The sequence below is a fragment of the Myiozetetes cayanensis genome, unplaced genomic scaffold, assembly GCF_022539395.1.
Source record: "Myiozetetes cayanensis isolate MyiCay16 unplaced genomic scaffold, myiCay2020 scf5-8, whole genome shotgun sequence".
NCBI classification, from domain to species: domain Eukaryota; kingdom Metazoa; phylum Chordata; class Aves; order Passeriformes; family Tyrannidae; genus Myiozetetes; species Myiozetetes cayanensis.
In genome coordinates, this window is record NW_026087742.1 from 29,781,037 (window position 1) to 29,797,771 (window position 16,735).

General features: G+C 37.2%; 1 protein-coding gene across 1 annotated transcript in view; it reads right to left on the minus strand.

Moving 5' to 3' along the window:
- The window catches only part of RSF1 (remodeling and spacing factor 1), a 58,735-nt gene that overhangs the window by 18,319 nt on the left and 23,681 nt on the right, over positions 1–16,735 (minus strand). Inside the window, exons 2-6 of the mRNA XM_050331234.1 lie at positions 14,993–15,084; positions 10,593–10,685; positions 9,733–9,938; positions 7,656–7,813; positions 2,100–3,829 (exon numbers count right to left, since the gene is read on the minus strand). Of these exons, the coding sequence (XP_050187191.1) occupies positions 2,100–3,829; positions 7,656–7,813; positions 9,733–9,938; positions 10,593–10,685; positions 14,993–15,084 (2,279 nt within the window). The remainder of the gene's footprint in view (positions 1–2,099; positions 3,830–7,655; positions 7,814–9,732; positions 9,939–10,592; positions 10,686–14,992; positions 15,085–16,735) is intronic.

Consider the following 16,735-nt stretch of genomic DNA (forward strand, 5'->3'; position numbering starts at 1 on the left):
CTCTGCCCATTTTTATCTATTTTGACAAGGTGAACTTGGTAGTGAACATGGTAAATTCCACATTTAAACTTTCTGACTTTTTGGCAATAGCTTGCCTCTACTCAAAGAGGATCTTCTTTCTCTCCCGCTGACCCCTCATATAATTTAAGCCTTTTATAATATTTACTTCAGAAAACATGTTTGTTTCTGAAATAAAACTTTTAAATGCATAACTTATATCTAGGTCTTCTTTCACATTTATAGTTCCCAATTATTTTTCTTAAGTGAAAAGTGATTCAGTTGATACTTTTTTTTTGATAATCAATGGAACCTCTATCCCCTTTCTATCATATTTACTACCATATTTTGAATGAAAAACAGTTTCCAAATAAAATTCAGAAGACTATTTTGTATTATTTAAAAAGACTTTCTGCAACTAAGGTATTTTAGATTTAAAGCAACAAGCCAAACAGAAGAAACTTTTATTCCTCTTCACTGACTTGTTTCTTACAGTCATCATTCTCTCACAATTCTTCTGTCCCCAAAGACATTGAAAAATGAAAATAACTTTTCCAGCTTTTTCACCTCAAAGCATTTTTTCAATTTTGAATTAACTACTCATAGATTCAAACGAGTTGAATAAACTAAAATGTAAAAAATATTTTATTTCTCTTGCAGAATTAACTTTTACCACAGCAGTATTTGTCATACTGGTAAAATTTTGTTTCAGGTTCTTAACATTAATTTCCACCTCTTTAAGGGATTTTCCCGTTCCATAAGCTTCAGTAGCAAAGGATTTTAAATCCATTATAATATTAGATTAGGTTTTGTCTTCACCATACATCATCATCATTTCAAATCTATTTTTTAAAGACTCTTCTTTAGAAAAGTAACCCAAAGATATATAATATGCTATTAAAGATTTTGATATTTTTATCTTGACCAAATAACAGAAGCATAACAGCTTCAAACTTCTTCCTCTATCATAACTATTTTAAAACTTCTCTAGAAAAGCAAGCATCTTTTGATCTCTTGATCTTTCAAAACACAGATCAAGTTAAAACACCTGTAGAAATTAAATTCTAACCTGAATTTAACCTAATTTCTAACCTGAAAATTCTAATCACTTACAGGATTTACAATCATTGTTACTTTTATTTTATTTTTTAATTAAAATATTTAAATGGAAAATTTATTATGACAGATTTTTTTTCAGTATAGATGTTAACATTCACTGAAAAATCCACTGTTCGTTCAGTTTATGAAAGTTATTCAACATAGCAGTATGTGAAAGAAACTTGTTAAATAAGTGAATGTTTTGGTAAAACTACAAAATCAGTCAAAAATGTGTTGCAGTGGAAAAACTGACAAGATTTTACAAGTTGGTATAAAAAGAGCGCACTTTAAAAATAAGAACTCATTATTCCTTGTTTCTCTTTTGTACTCCATATCCAGAAAAAACAGAAAATAAATTGGTAAGAGGTGTTCATAAATATGTAGACTGAGAAGCACCCTATACAAATGTACGTTTAACTTTCTGTGACATATTTACCTGATGTACTTTTAAAGATCTATGCTGCATAAACAAAAGTTAATCATGAAAAAAAATACCTACACCCAAATTAAAATGGGTATTCCACGTGAGAAAAGCTAAATTATATCATGAACTGACCACAACAATAACTTTGGCTTCACCTAACAACAGAAGTCATAATATTTTTATTCTTCACCATTTCTTGGTTCCTTTTTAGCTTATGATCATCCTGACCAACTAGATACCAACAAGTATCCATCTAGTAAATCCACAGGAGCTACAGGTCTCCACTTAGCCAGACAGACTCACGTCTGATCATGTCAGTTTTTAGAAGTCTCCCCAATTGATTTAGTCTACTTAGGTTAGTTTAAGTGACAGATTTTACAAACTGGTAAGTCAACATTTATTAACACTCTCTTAGGGGACGTTCTAAAATTGGTTGAGTCCACTAACTGAATTGCAAAACTAGTTTCTTGCAAAAACTGACAAAAGGAACATATTCTTCAATATTCCTATGTAAGTGTATATCTCCTTATAGATAAGGCTGCCGGTATTCTCTATTCCCAGGTAATAAAACTGTTATTACCTTGTTAACCTTAGAATTTGTCTCCTTCTCTTGTTTTTTTGCATCTTCTTTCCGTTCTGGTTTTTGTGCTGCTGTAGGTTTCTCCTCTTCCTCTTCCGTTCGCTTCTTCTCAGTCTTCTGATCCCGAGTCTCCGCAACTTTTGGAGTAGGCTTGGATATTCTCGGAGAGCGCCTTAATGTGCGGCCAATGCTGACCTCTTCTGGCGGTGTTTCTGTCTTTTTCTTCCGACTAGAGATCCTGATTGTTAATTTAATTCCTTCTTTCTGTCTTTCAGAAGTTATTTCCTTATTCTCTGTTGCACAGCTTTCTTCTTCAGAAACTAGCTTATATTTAAATTTGCTTTTAGGTAGTGGAGATTCCTTTTTGCTCTCTGAGGAGTCCTCTAGATTAGATGCATGAGCATCACCTAATCTGTCTGGCTCTGTTTTGGCAGCATCTGGCTCTTCCTCTTGTTTTTCAGGGCTGGATTTTTCTTCTGCTTTGCTCTCCTCAGGTAGAGCTGTTTTACTATCAGAGTCCTCCTTTTCCAAAACAGGTTTCTCCACAGTAACAGGAGAAGTAGATGCAGGAGGTACCTCAGCAGCTTTTGGAGAATCAGTTTTCTCCTCGGGCTCACCTTTACTTTCCAAAGTCTCTTCATCAGTCAGTGCAAGCGTGGGCAGTTCTTCAGGAGCAGATGCACTTGGGGATGTCTCCAGCTTCTCTGAACATTCTTTGGGAGGCAGTGGGCTGTCCTCTTTGATATTGGTTGCTGGTTTCTCTTCAGTTGTTTTGGCACAGTCTTCAGAGTTCGAAGACTCTTCTGCTACTGTTTCAGTAGTTGTGCTGTCAAGGGACTCTTTTTCCACAGGACTAGATTCCTCCTTTGAAGGCACTTTCTGATTAGAAACCTCAGAGACCACAGGCCCAATCTCTTTCAGCACAGTTACTGAATTTTTCTCAATCTCACACGTTTTTATAATTTTACTAACAGAGTTTAGAGAGTCTGATAGGTTTTCCCCACTTTTTCCATTTTTCTCTTTCAGTGAGCTGCTGTCTTCCTTTGCACCAGCAGAGTGTTCTGACCTATTATTTTGTATGACGCTCGGGGTTATTTTTTCACAGCTAACCTCTCCATTTACTAGCACTTTCCCATCAGGACATAAAGCAGTAATTGTAGGGACTCTCTTAAAAGCTTCTTCTTCTGGTTTCCCTTCTTCCTTCAAGACATCCTTTGTTGGAGTAACACATTTACACAGGGGTCCCTTTATCGGACTGTCATAGTCATCCGTCAGCTTGATCTCTCGCTTTTTAAGTGGTATTTTTGCCTGCTGGTCATTTTTAAGTTTTTCACTTTCTTCCACAGATTTCTCCACAATTTCTTGGGGAGTTTTGACACTAACACAAAATTCTAGCCTCTCTGGTTCATGAACTGCTATTTTGTCCGAGCAGCTTTTTACTTCTTTTAGGTCTTTGGGTTCTGTTTTGTTTTCCTTTACCTCTACTTTAACAGGCTTGACATTTTCTTTAAAGGAGTCACTTTCTTCTTTGACAGTTTGCTTTTCTTCATTGTGTTCTGAAGGTTTCTCTAATTTTACTATTACTGGCAATTTTATAATTTCTTTTTCTTCCACCTTCTCAATTTTCAGCATATTTTCATCTTCTTTGACCACAGGAGGAGGAAGGCTTTCTGAGTCCACTGACTGTTCCTCCACCTGCTCTTTTTCTTCTTTGATTTTTACCTGATTTTCTGTTGACAGAGAAAAATAGCTATGAAACAACCAGGGGACCTATATCATTACAAAGAATATCATCAAAACAAAAGCATATCTAAAAAAAACCAACAGCCCTAATTCTCACACAAAGGAATCCTCTCTTATTCAATTACTAGAAATCTCGCTTGTCTAGCACTGTCATTAAATGAGTGGGCTGACAATTTTTAGCTGTAGAATCACTGTTCAGTTTAATTATATACCAAGATAAACCTAAATTTCAGAAGTGAGCAGCAGAACTCTAGATTTATGCTTCTTTCAACGGACGTACCAACTCCCTCCTCAGTAGTACCACAATCCTTTCAGAGGATAAATAAAACCTAAGCAGAGACCTGAAGTCGCACTTGAGTTTCTGGACTATTTCAGAAAACAGAACATAGTGTAGGATTCCATGGCCTTCAAATGAAATTCCTCAGAGAAATCAGTCTCCTGTTTGTACAAGTTTTTATTTCAAGATATTCCTAACTATTGTACTTCAACAGTTCGGAGAAAAGACATTCAGTATTATGGCCTATGGCAAAATTCATCCAGGTTCTTGGGGAATGACTACATCTCCTACATACAGACAATGTTCTACACCCACTTCATCTACTGTTTTTAAAACAAGCAGTGGAGAGAAGCATATCCCAGAAAAACCTGCAGATATTAAAGAATCAGGTTATTCTACTTTCCTAACTCAGTTTTAGATTATTACGACCTGAAGTACAGTTCCAGCATTCAGAATTCAGCTATTTTGTAATTATATGCTTAAGCTTGTTATTGTCATTACCACGGCCTCTTGATACCTAAGGGTTTTTTATTTTACCATCCGATTAGTGTCAGCCAGCAATAGAACTTATTAGAAAAAGCAAATACAGTATTACTATATATACAAGAGCAGCAGCTTCTACCACCTGGAAGATGCTTTTGTGAGTGTGCCATTAACTGCAAACAAAGAGACTGTTTTTTTTCCTTCTACCTTGCCCCTCTCAATCCAAGCTAGTATAGTTTTTTTCCAGGATGAGAGCTTCCCAGTGTGGTTAGAAATATACAGGGGACAATTGCAGCTAACAATTAAATCTAATAAAATGGGCATTCTAGAAAAGAGCAGTGAGGAAGAATTCACAGATTTTATAGTATTTTCAAATGCAATGCATGTATCCACATAAATCTCAGCATTAGTATAGCAGTGAAAGATGCATCCATAAGGCACCAGAAATGGTAACATTTTGAAGGCTCAAGACTGGGTTTTTTCCCCTCACAGAAGTGATCCCCACTCAGAGCCCTTGTGAAAAAAGAAAAAGCTGCCTCTGTAAAGATCTTTGTCTGTAACAGTAAAAATGAGATATCTTTTTCTGTGTCTGAATTCTTCCAGCTTCCCTACACTTCTGTCTAAACGTTGTCCAACCATTTCTTCCCTTCACCTACTGCTTCCTCCCAAACTTCATTAAGGATCACCAGAATCCCAAAACTTCTCCATACTGAAAATCAGCAGATGTTCTATAGCTGAACTCCCTGAACTTCTCATAAAGGATTTCCTATATATACAAAATTACTCAGTCAAAGCACAAGTTTTCTTAATGCTATTTGAGTCAATCAATCAGGCCAGCAGAAAACACGTAAGCACTGAGTCAGTTTACCATATTTTTGTATGAACTAATTTAATGCTGCATAGAACGTGGACAAAGCAAATAGGTATATGTTGCAAACAGCAACATATTCTGACACGTTTTCACTGCACCTTAGAAGGGCTTTGAGTGCAATCCTTGGACTATAAGGAAGAAAAACTACAGCTTCTCAACTGAAAGACTCCAAGTAGTGCTCTGTGAATACACTGACAGCACTTGCATCACTGCAAATGTACATAATTTCATTATTCATTATGTACATGGGACAGAGACCTGCTGGAGTGAGTCCAGAGGAGGCCATGAAGATGCTCAGAGGGTTGGAGCACCTCTGCTATGGAGACAGGCTGAGAGAGTTGGGCTTGTTCAGCCTGGAGAAGAGAAAGTTCTGAGGAGACTTCAGAGCCCCTTCCAGTACCTAAAGAGCCTACAAGAGAGCTGGAATTTTGACAAGGGCATGAAGTGACAGGACAAGAGCAAATGGTTTTACTCTAAGAGAGGGCAGGTTTAGATTAGATGTTAGGAAGAAGTTGTTTACAATTAGGTAGGTGAAACATTGGCAGAGGTTCACCAGAGAGGTGGTGGTTGCCCCATCCCTGGAAACATTCAAGGTCAGCCTGGACAGGGCTCTGAGCAACCCGATACAGTTTAAGGTGTCCCTGCTCATTGCATGGAGGTGGAGGTTTGATTAAATGGCCTTTAAAGGTCCCTTCCAATCCAAACTATTCTGTGGTTCTGCAACTAGTGCCTAGGTGTGATTTTGCACCAATACACAGTCTAATGTAAGCACTGAGCCAGGTGAGTGTGCCACAGGATTTGGGGAATTATCTACAAGGTGGACATGCATTGAAATGTTTTCAAATGACTGCTCCTGAATTCAAGGTAAAGTAAAATCGTATCTGAAGAAGAGATGTCAATTAGATGATTTGGTTTGACTGAGACAAAGGCAAAATCAATACATGGAATTAATTCTGCAGTGTCAGTAACCACTCAGGTTGTGCTGGCACTTACATGCAGAATTAGATATTAGCGATGCTTAAGACCGAAAGACAATTCTGCAGATGATTATCACAATTTACTGCCATTTCTACAATCTTCTTTTAATGTTTCCACAACTACTCCAAATTTATCTAAATGTTTTGTTTATTTCTTCAATTCTGCACTGTTTGTTGCATAAAGGATGCGAATAAAATGGCAGGTCTTTCTCCCTGGTATTCAGAACCAAGACAGGCCCCAACTAATTCCATATATCCAATTAACTCATACACATTTGAAAAAACACCTACTAACACACTGTAATACTTAAATCTTGTTTCTGATTGTGAAAATATTTTCCTGTATTTTAACAAAATAATAATACGAGGTAATAAAACTGGGGTAAAATTACTTGGGATAACAAGCTTTTAGCTCTTTTCCCTGACCAGAAAAAAGATCAGATTCTTATAACATAAAATACTTCACGCTAGCTGATACTTAGTAAAATCAATGCACAAACCAACAAGTCAGCAAGTTAGTAGATATGTGCAATGACATGATAATAAGGAAAGAAAAAAGTTCTTTGCTTTGATCTTGGCGATCTTTTCCAACCTAAACGATTCTATGATTCTAATAACAACAATACAGTGGAGGTACGTAAGGACGGCTTCACTTCTACAGTATTTTAGTATTTTTAATTGTTTTAACTTAATCTCACATCTTCTTGAAAAATCATGTTGATTATGAAACATTTGAGGAAATAACCTATATTTGTCTGATTCAAACTCAAAAGTAAGAATAAACACCACACCCAATACTATATTGATTTCAATCATGGCATTGCACAAGTAGGTTTTTTTCTTTTTCAGATTTTAATGTAGCTAGCACAGAAAAGTTTGGCAACAGTTCAATGCCCCACAAAAACATACAATAATGAGTATTTACAATATTATACAAACAGTACAGCAAAAAAAAAATTACCTAGGAAACAACTTGTACATAACTCTCTTCTTATAAATAACTTCTTGAGCTTAAATATGCACTAAAAATCTCAAAATATATTTATAATTTCAAAGGATTCAATATTTACTTGATTTACTTTGAACAGAAACATTTTTTACTTCCTTAAAAAGTCCTAATCTAACACAGTAACTTTTCATGAAGCTGAGAAGACTAACATTGCCACATCACAACATTTAAAATTTGATATAAGAAGGCAGAAAACCTTGTGTAGCTGCTTCTTCACCCTTTTTGGTGTCTTCATCTTCTATGCTTGGACTTTCACGTGATGAGTTCTCCTGCTGAGAATTGTTATTTTTCAACAGGGCAGGATCAATTTGTGCTTTCAAGAGCTCAAGGGTCTCGGCAAGCTCATTGCGGTTTCTAGAAGTGAAAAACATACTGTCTGATAAGCCACTTACTTACCCCAAAGGGATTCATGAAAAATAAACAAATACTATCTCCTTAAATGAACACTACCCTGGAAACCTTATAGAGTTATATAATGAAAACACAAGCACAGTGAAATGCTTGTCCTACCAGAATGGCTGGAACTTTGCAGTCAGAAGTTTCACATTTATCCATACCAAAATAATGTTATGTTTTTGGAAGGACCTTATCTACTTATCTGAACCTCAATTCCTGTTGGGTCTGGATCCAAGTTGCTACTATTATTCTTTTATTCATTATCCTCCTGCCAATTCTCACTGATTTTTCTTTGCTATTTTTTTTTCTCTCAACAGAGAAGTTACAGCTTTCTGCCCATGCACCAAAGAAGCAACCACACCATTCAAGTGAAATTTTCAAAAGCAATTAGCAAAATAATTCAGATACTTTTTGCAAGTATGCATCCTAAGTACACATAGCAAGCACCACCAAGTTGTCTAGAAAACTCCAGCTATTGGAGTAATGACAGCAAGAAAATGTCAGTGCACATCTGTATGAATGTGAATCTCAGTTCACTGTAACTCCTTGTTTAAACTGCATATCTAACTATTAAAAAAACTCCTTAATGTATAAAGAATTTGAGCCATGATTGAACAGAGTCATTGTTTTCATAATAGACTAGAATAAAAAGGTTCTCATATTTCTTTTTCAAAGCCAATGTTCAGCAACTTGCTGTCTCCAGGTTTACAGAAAGAAAGGAGACTTGCAATAACCCTGAGATGTGGAATCTCACGTTTTAAAACCTTTTCAGATTTCTCAATGCATTACTGTGGCTTTCTGCTGTGAACGTGGAGTAGAACCCTGATTTCTTCCACTTTTGGCAATGATCTTTGGAGTCTATAATGCTCAAAAGAGATATACACCGCTCAGCTCTTGTTTGTTTACATACATTTACTTTATTCACCCACAGCAGCTGTCTAGATGTAACTAGAAATAAGGCTAGTAATGTTTAAACCACTGATTTAAACATTAAGTTTAAACTGAAGTTATGGCAGTAAATAACCTGCAGACGGTTGGGGTTGGAATGGACTTTCAAAGACCATTTAGTTCCAAACCCCCTGCCATGGGCAGGGACACCTTCCACTAGACCAAGTTGCTCAAAGCCCCATCCAACCTGGCCTTGAACACTTCCTGGGGTCAGGTAGCCAGAAGTTCTCTGGGCAGCCTGTGTCAGTGCCTCACCACCCTCACAGTAAAGAATTTCTTCCTAATATCAAATCTAAACCTGCCCTCTGTCAGTTTGAAGCCATTCCCCCTTGTCCTACCAGAACATGACTGTAAGAAGTTCTCCATCTTTCCTGAGCCCCTTTGTGTACTGGAAGGGGCTCTAAGGTCTCCCTGGACCCTTCTCTTCTCCAGGCTGGACAACCCCAACTGTCTCAGCCTGTCTTCACAGGAGAGGCTCCAGTCCTCTGACCATCTCCTTGATCTACTCTAGATTCCTTCCAACAAGAGCAATTGCAATATAATTCCCCCCAAACCAAATCTGTCCACTTATAACTTTCTTAACAAAACTGAAGTTAAAGAAGCAAGAGTATTCTATTTTCTAAGACATTTAGCTGGCCAGTAAGCAATATGGTGCCATCATTCTTAGGAGTGCCTTCTCTTGGTACGCTTTCTATATGTTCATTGTAGCTTGACTAAGCAGGAAAATAATGACGTGATGGCTGCTACCAACAAATCAGCAAGTTATTTCTGTATATGATTTTTCACTAGAACATAGATGTGAAGGCAGAAAATCCCACTGTCAGGAGTCCTACTCTGTGAGAAACGACAACTTACTGAAATACATTTCTGAGTCCCAGTCACAAATAGTTAAAATTCCTACAAAAAAAAGGAAAAAAAAAAAGGAATACCTAACAATGCACTTCCACGTGGATCCATCCTGGTCATCCTGTTCCTCTATGTACATCCTGACGTTATGTTCTTGATCCAGCTGATACCAGTACATCAGGCCATCCTTGTCCCGACCAATGGGCTGCAGACGCATAGCATCAGCATCCTCCTCGTTAATGATATTCTTAAACTTGAGATTGTCATCAAACTGACATTCACAGAGATACTGAAAACATGAGAAAGTAGAAAGACTGTTAAAATACTGAAAATATAAAGAGAGAGAAGAAAATCAGCTCACTTCCTTTCAGTGTAATTTGGAACTTCTTTTTAGGCCTCTCTCTGTTGGATCTGTGTGTCAGCTGGAGCTATCAGTTTTCCAGACCATGTTGCTTTTAAATGAGGGACAAGGTTTGTTTGTTTTTTTCTGGACAGTTTAGAAAGTTTATTTTAAATTTTATTACATAGCGCAAGCTCTCATTCTACATTAAAAGTCATACATAACTTGGAACCAACCCTGACAGTTTTCTCAAGACTTGAAAAGATTAAGGCCCATCTTTGCCTTTGGAATTCAGCAAGGTAACATGCATTTTTATACGTGTATACTGCAAAGACAGATAGCTGTTGACAAAACAGTAAGCAGAAAACTACTGTCATACAAAGTGTGAAAAATATGCAAACAAAGTGTTACATGCAGTTTGGGCCCATACCACAATAATGAATATCATGTCTATTCCAAGATCAGCTCTCTATTTAATATATGCACCTATGGTTCCGTCAAGTTGAATTTGCAAGAGTGAATGAGGAAGTCAAATCTAAATCTCCAAGATACTTATGTAAGTGAGTAAAAAATAATTTAGAATCTTAGCTGATGAACGTGTACCTTCAGAATCCCCAGTTTGCATTCAACACTCATTTCTAGGTATCCTTTTTTTTCCATCTCCCAAGCCCAAGTGCTGTTGAATTCTTGGCATATCTGTCACAAACAAAAGAAGTAGATTTCTAGGGTTAGGAGATAAAAGCAACTTTAAACTTTTTTATTAATAATACCTTACTACGGTAACTCATTATACATGATCTCTTTGGGATTGCAGTCAGAAAGCCTCACACAAAAAATAAAACTGAAGTAAGTTAGAAAGCACTGGTGCACCTCCACGGAAGAGCAGATCATTGAGGCCCTGATCACCACCACATTCTCCAAATATCCTAAATTAGATAGCATGTCTCTGGATTGGGAAGGTATCCTTGTCTTTGCTGCGCAAATATCTCACATTTTGCTATTTCTGTCTGTTTTGAATATAAATTCTATCAAGTAGATAGCATTTCTTATTAGGGTTAGAGCATTTAGCACATAAGCTGTCAGGGTCTCTTGGGGCCCCCTAAGTCCTTCAACTGTACTGCAGATAACAAATGCAATTGCTACTCACTCCACATGGTAGAATTATTATTCTTCAGAAAATACCTTGGGCTTTAAGCTGTTGATAGATATTTTAAAATATAGTAAGTATAGACAATTTCAATTTCCTTAAAGCAAATAAATTCAACCACACCAATACGGGTGAAAAAAAACTAACACAAAAAGAAGCGGCCATAGAGGATAAATAGATTGAATCAGTATGAGCTCCAATAATAAAGGTGGAGAAGGAATTTCCTCTCCTCCTAAACAACTCAGACATGCTTAAGACAACTCTCATGAACAGAGACAAGCTGCTCATCAGCTGAGCACACATGGCAGGATCTCCAGTTCGTGAGGCTATTCCAGTGGAAATATCCATGAGGAGGTGAAAGCTGATCACAGCTACACCTCCAGCTGAGATTATTTTGAAGTGTCACTGCTGAATCACAACTGTCCAAATCAACACATGAGATGCTGGTGCCCTTCAGTCTGCAAGGATGGGTTCTATCAAAACAGTGTAGTCTCCCACTCACCAAATTATTATTAAAAACAAGATACAGTCAACAAGCTACTTAGAAACCTGTCAATCATATCTGAAAGCAGCTTTCTCTGGAAACAGCAGCAAAAATAACCCTAAATTTTACCCACCAGAAGCACAGATCAGCAGATCTACCTGGACTCCAACCAAGAAAAGGGGCCACTACCCCTCCACTATCACCTGGGCCACATTACTGACCTCCACAATCCCTAGTACTGACACCAGTTCTTAAGTGGCCCAAAGGTAAGCCTGCAGTTAGCTCAGCTCAGCCACCACAAATCATACTGTGACTTTAAACTACAACCTACAGAGAACACTGAAGAGCACTCTGGTCACAAGGGATCCTGCTGAAGAGCAGATTTTCCTGCTCTGAGGTTAAGGAATACTATGCAGGGACTTCTCTGATGCAAAGCCAAAGCTCACAGCAGGGGACAAATGCTGCCCACTCACAGAATGAGGTTACTTTACTTTCTCTCTGATATTCAACCACATAATGTGAAGAACACTGGGAAACGATATCAAAACCCTCGCTCAGGGCATGTGCCAGTTGCTGTTCATTACTTACTCATTAAGTATGAAAGCCATAATGAGAAGCTTCACGTACTGTGGAAGTGTGTGACTGTCAAAGCAAAAGTTACGAGACATCAGAGCTGATGAAGCATCTGTTCAAACTGAAATTACTACATTTTGACAATTAAAAACCAGATAATTGTGCTTTCTCCTGACAAGTACTGTCACAACCCTGAACTACACATCTCATTGATTCAGGCTCTGCTGAAATCTTAGTCTCTGCCTTCACTGAGGGGATGCTTCACACTGATCAAAAACCTGCTGCTTGCAGGAACAGCTGGCTAAAGGGTGGTCAGCACCTTCCCACCCTGCAAGAGATGCTGGAACATCTTTCTCTCTCTCAAATATTTCCAAATAAGCTACAATGGCACCCGACACTTACTACTGCCATGTTCCAAATATTCACTTTAAACAACAAAAACAGGAAGATGAAAGACACAGAAGGGAAGTCTGTCTGTGTGGGACTACAGATACTTGATTTCTAATAATTGGAAAAGACAAGTGTACCCAGAACATGCTGATTAAAGGTTCCAAATGGACCAGTCCACAGAAATCTTATCCGTAGAAAAATGCAAAATGTGTTTGACAATAGTCAAGTAAAACATTTTGTCAGTTCAATGTGACTTAACTACATGTTTCTCAAAGAACAGCTAAGATAGACAATTCCTTGTAGTTGTTGGAATGTTTAGGACAAGCCATTTCTTTATCTCGGTCATACATGACCACATTCATTCCCTATAGAGAGGAGAAAAGTCAGATTCCTGGAGCCCATTTTCTCCCCAGCCATTTTCTCCCAGAAAAAGACTAGTGAGCATGCTGGTGACCTAACTTGGGTGGTTCACTACCAGAAGAGGGAAGGGAAAGAACTCTCTGCTACCATGTTCACTTCCTATCCCAAAATATATTAATCTGTCAAAATACCAGCCATAGCTTAGAGACAATTTTTATCACATTCTTTATGAGTGTAACCGTCAAATGAAATTTGACATTTTATAAATCGTTGATATATAAACAAAACACAGTAATACATACATGCAAATATTAAAAACATGGAAGTCCTCCACAAAAAGTTTCTGCCTAAATAAGAACATGATCACATCTAGAATGTGTCAAACCCTGTTTTAGCAAAGCAACACATTAATAGTTTCCAACAAAGGAAAAACAGGTCAAGTTTGCCTCTTAGAGTGTATCAATAATATGTGGAACAACACTGCTGGCATCAGGGAAGAATGCTCTCAGTGGCCTCACATCTTTTCAGTTTTTCCTGGCTTCTATGACATTTCCCAACGCTCTTCCTTGTTTTTCTAAATTAATTATACTCCTTTGAAATCGGGACAATATTAGCATACCTTTCTAATTAGCTATAGTCAAATTCCTTTGTTCTTCAAGGTTACTTTGAATCACTGTCCAGAATAAACTTCAAGTTAGCTCTGGAGACTGTTAAATGAAGTAGAATTTATTAACACTTACTTGATCTTAACAGGGGTGTGAGGGAAGGTTTCCTTACCGCTTCCCCATCCTTTCAATGCCTGCTGAAGAAGATTTTCCAAACTACTCCCTCATAAACTTGTTTTATCCCTCTGTTTTCTCCTTACAACACAACTGGTAAGTGGTTTCAATGGGGTACATAAGTTCCCGACTCAGAGCTCGGTTTTCTCAGCTTGCTGCAATGGTTTTTGGGTTTATTAGGGAATTTAACACAATTCAGCAACCACAGTACTTGGTAGTACATGAAGCATACAGAAGTTACATAAATTATTATATAATTATTTTTTAAAAATATCATCAATACTTTACAACTGGGTAAGGGATTAGAGTTAATCTAAGGCTTTTCACCAGGTTATTCCCCAACATATCCCCAGTCCTAAAAACTTCATCATCTTAAGACTACACAGACCTCAAGACAAAGCTCTGGTCTCTGTAAAGCTTGAGGAGGCAAACTGCAACTGAATTTGCCACGTGCCATTATTTGTACGGTTGCTATTACATGATGCTGTATTTCTAAGCAAGATGTGATTGTGGCTCTACAGACAATAACAAGATTGCAATTCTGTGGATGGAAAGACACATAGAATACATTCAGAGGGGAAATAGTAATCTATTAATTTTGACTATCCATACATTTTTATACTCTGAAGAAGTGTAAATTACTTAAAGTGAAAACTATTTGCATGTGAAGTGTCAACAACGGCACAGTAGTAATTAAAATACCAAGACAGAATTATGTAAAACAACAGGATTCTCTATTTTTACTGATGCATAACTACATTTTCATCTTAGTTGTGCCTTTCTGAGTATGCAGACATAAATCACTGCAATACTTTCTTTTATTATTAACACATGCTAAAAGACCTCTATATGGTTAGTTCCTCTATGAATACCAACCAAATCACAATAATTAAATCATATCCAGACAAGTGATATACAAATGAATTGTTATTGTATAAATCTCTCTGCTCAATTTAGCCCACTTACAGGCTACTAAATCTTCTTTATTTAGTGTCTTAATGCTCAGAAAAGTATTTTCCCTACCAAATATGAAGGTGGATATTCTTTGACATGCAGAAGATAATGCCTATTTTCAGAGATTTTTTTACACAAGCCTAGGCAGACTGAAAGTTAAGCTGGGATCTGATGCAACTACAGTCTGGGCACGCACATCAATGCTGGCCACAGCACAGCCCAAGGCTCACTATAATTCATACCAGGGATTGCTCACACAACTACTCATCTTAACCATATTCCAGCATTGCAGGATAATACAACGTGCATATTGTACCTTGATCAAATATTTTTCCCATCTGTCTGCTGTGACAGACTTCCCAATCTTTCTCATCAGTTTCAAGTGAAGCTCCACCAATTCTTTTGGAACTGCAGTATTAAGAGAGAAAAAGAAAAAAAAAAAAAAAGAAAGAAGTCGTTAAGTCCGGTGAAAACATTCTTCAATGCTAAACACTGAAACACTGACAAATACAGAAATTTTAATAAAACACAGGAACTTCGAGCCTGCTGAAGAGCAACCCTGCCACTGAGAGATGGAAGAAAGTTAATTTAATTGCATGAGTCTTTTTGTTTATATTTACATTTAGGATAATCATCGCCCTTCCTTAAATTCAAGGAAACAGACCTCAATGATAAAACCACAACTGGACAGCAAGTACTTCAGTCAAACACCTACAAAAATACTACTGCTTGCAGCACACCTGCAGCTGCCTCCAGAAACCCCAAAGCCATATTCCACACCATTTCTGGAATATCACTGAATCCAAACTATTTTCGGCTGGGCACATGGTATGGGAGAAACGTTCCAGAAACTCCATCCTCACCACAGATGTAGCTTTGCTATGTACTTACTGTCTTTTGTATTGGAGGGGCAGAGAAGAACTCAATATATGGGGTTTGAGGAATGGAGGCCAGAACTGCTGCTGAGCACAGCTGTACCACCCCGGTCACAGAATCAAAGTTTTCCAACCAAATTTGTGCATCTTAGTGTACACTCCTCAGAAACAACTTCAACAGCTCGTCTTAGTTCACATTTGTGATTTATAAATCAATGTGGCACCACCAAGTGGCAAATTTGTAGAACACTAATTTTATAAGTTAGCAAGTAGCACAACTTTAAAAAAAATATGTAACTGATTATTATTAATGCAACTCTACATTACATTAACGTTCTCAGTTCTAATTTTTTGAGAAAAACTTAAGAATTAACTTGTCAGGTATTTTTATTTCTCTACTCTTTGCATAGAATTTTACGTTCTAAACGCATTTTCATTACTCTATGCACACACACATTAAAACCTTTAAATCCAAGAACTTTTATTATTGTAATTTATGATTATGGTTATGATTATGGTTTTTTCTGCTGGGCATTATTTGGCACAGGATAAACAGCTGGGACACCAAATGCATTTGTTCTAAACTTCTAAACATTACTGAAATGTTCTCTCTTTTACTCACCTATACAACATCTGAATACCTGTATGTATCTTCTCAATATTTAGCTTGGCTTCACCTAACCTCTGTCTTTCAATCATATGCCTCTATTTTCAGGTGAATACACTGAGTTGGTAAAATACCAGTCTGATGGAAATACTTGTGTTGTTTCAGAAATAAATCATCACTGCTCCAGAAATTTTATCCATGAAGTCCTTCAATAAATAAATACAGGAAGTACCAGCCTGGATCCCCAAAAGAGACCTCTTTTCAACGTAGATAGTTCATATGCAATTCTAAACTAGCCCTGTTTTTCTCTTTCATTCCATTTATATTTAGTATTTCCGCTGCAATTGCATACTGAAGACACGTAGCACATATTCTCCTTGCTTTTCCTGAAAACTGATGCTTTCCATAATTTTGAACTACCACCTATTTTGAAAGGAACAAGATCAAAGGACTTAACCCCAGTAAGTGTCAAGCACTTGGCACTAACAAAATTAAGGACAAAGCACTTTATACACACGAGCAATTCCATCAAAGTTAACTCATACAATTAAACATCAGTTTGAGTTTGTGTGCCATG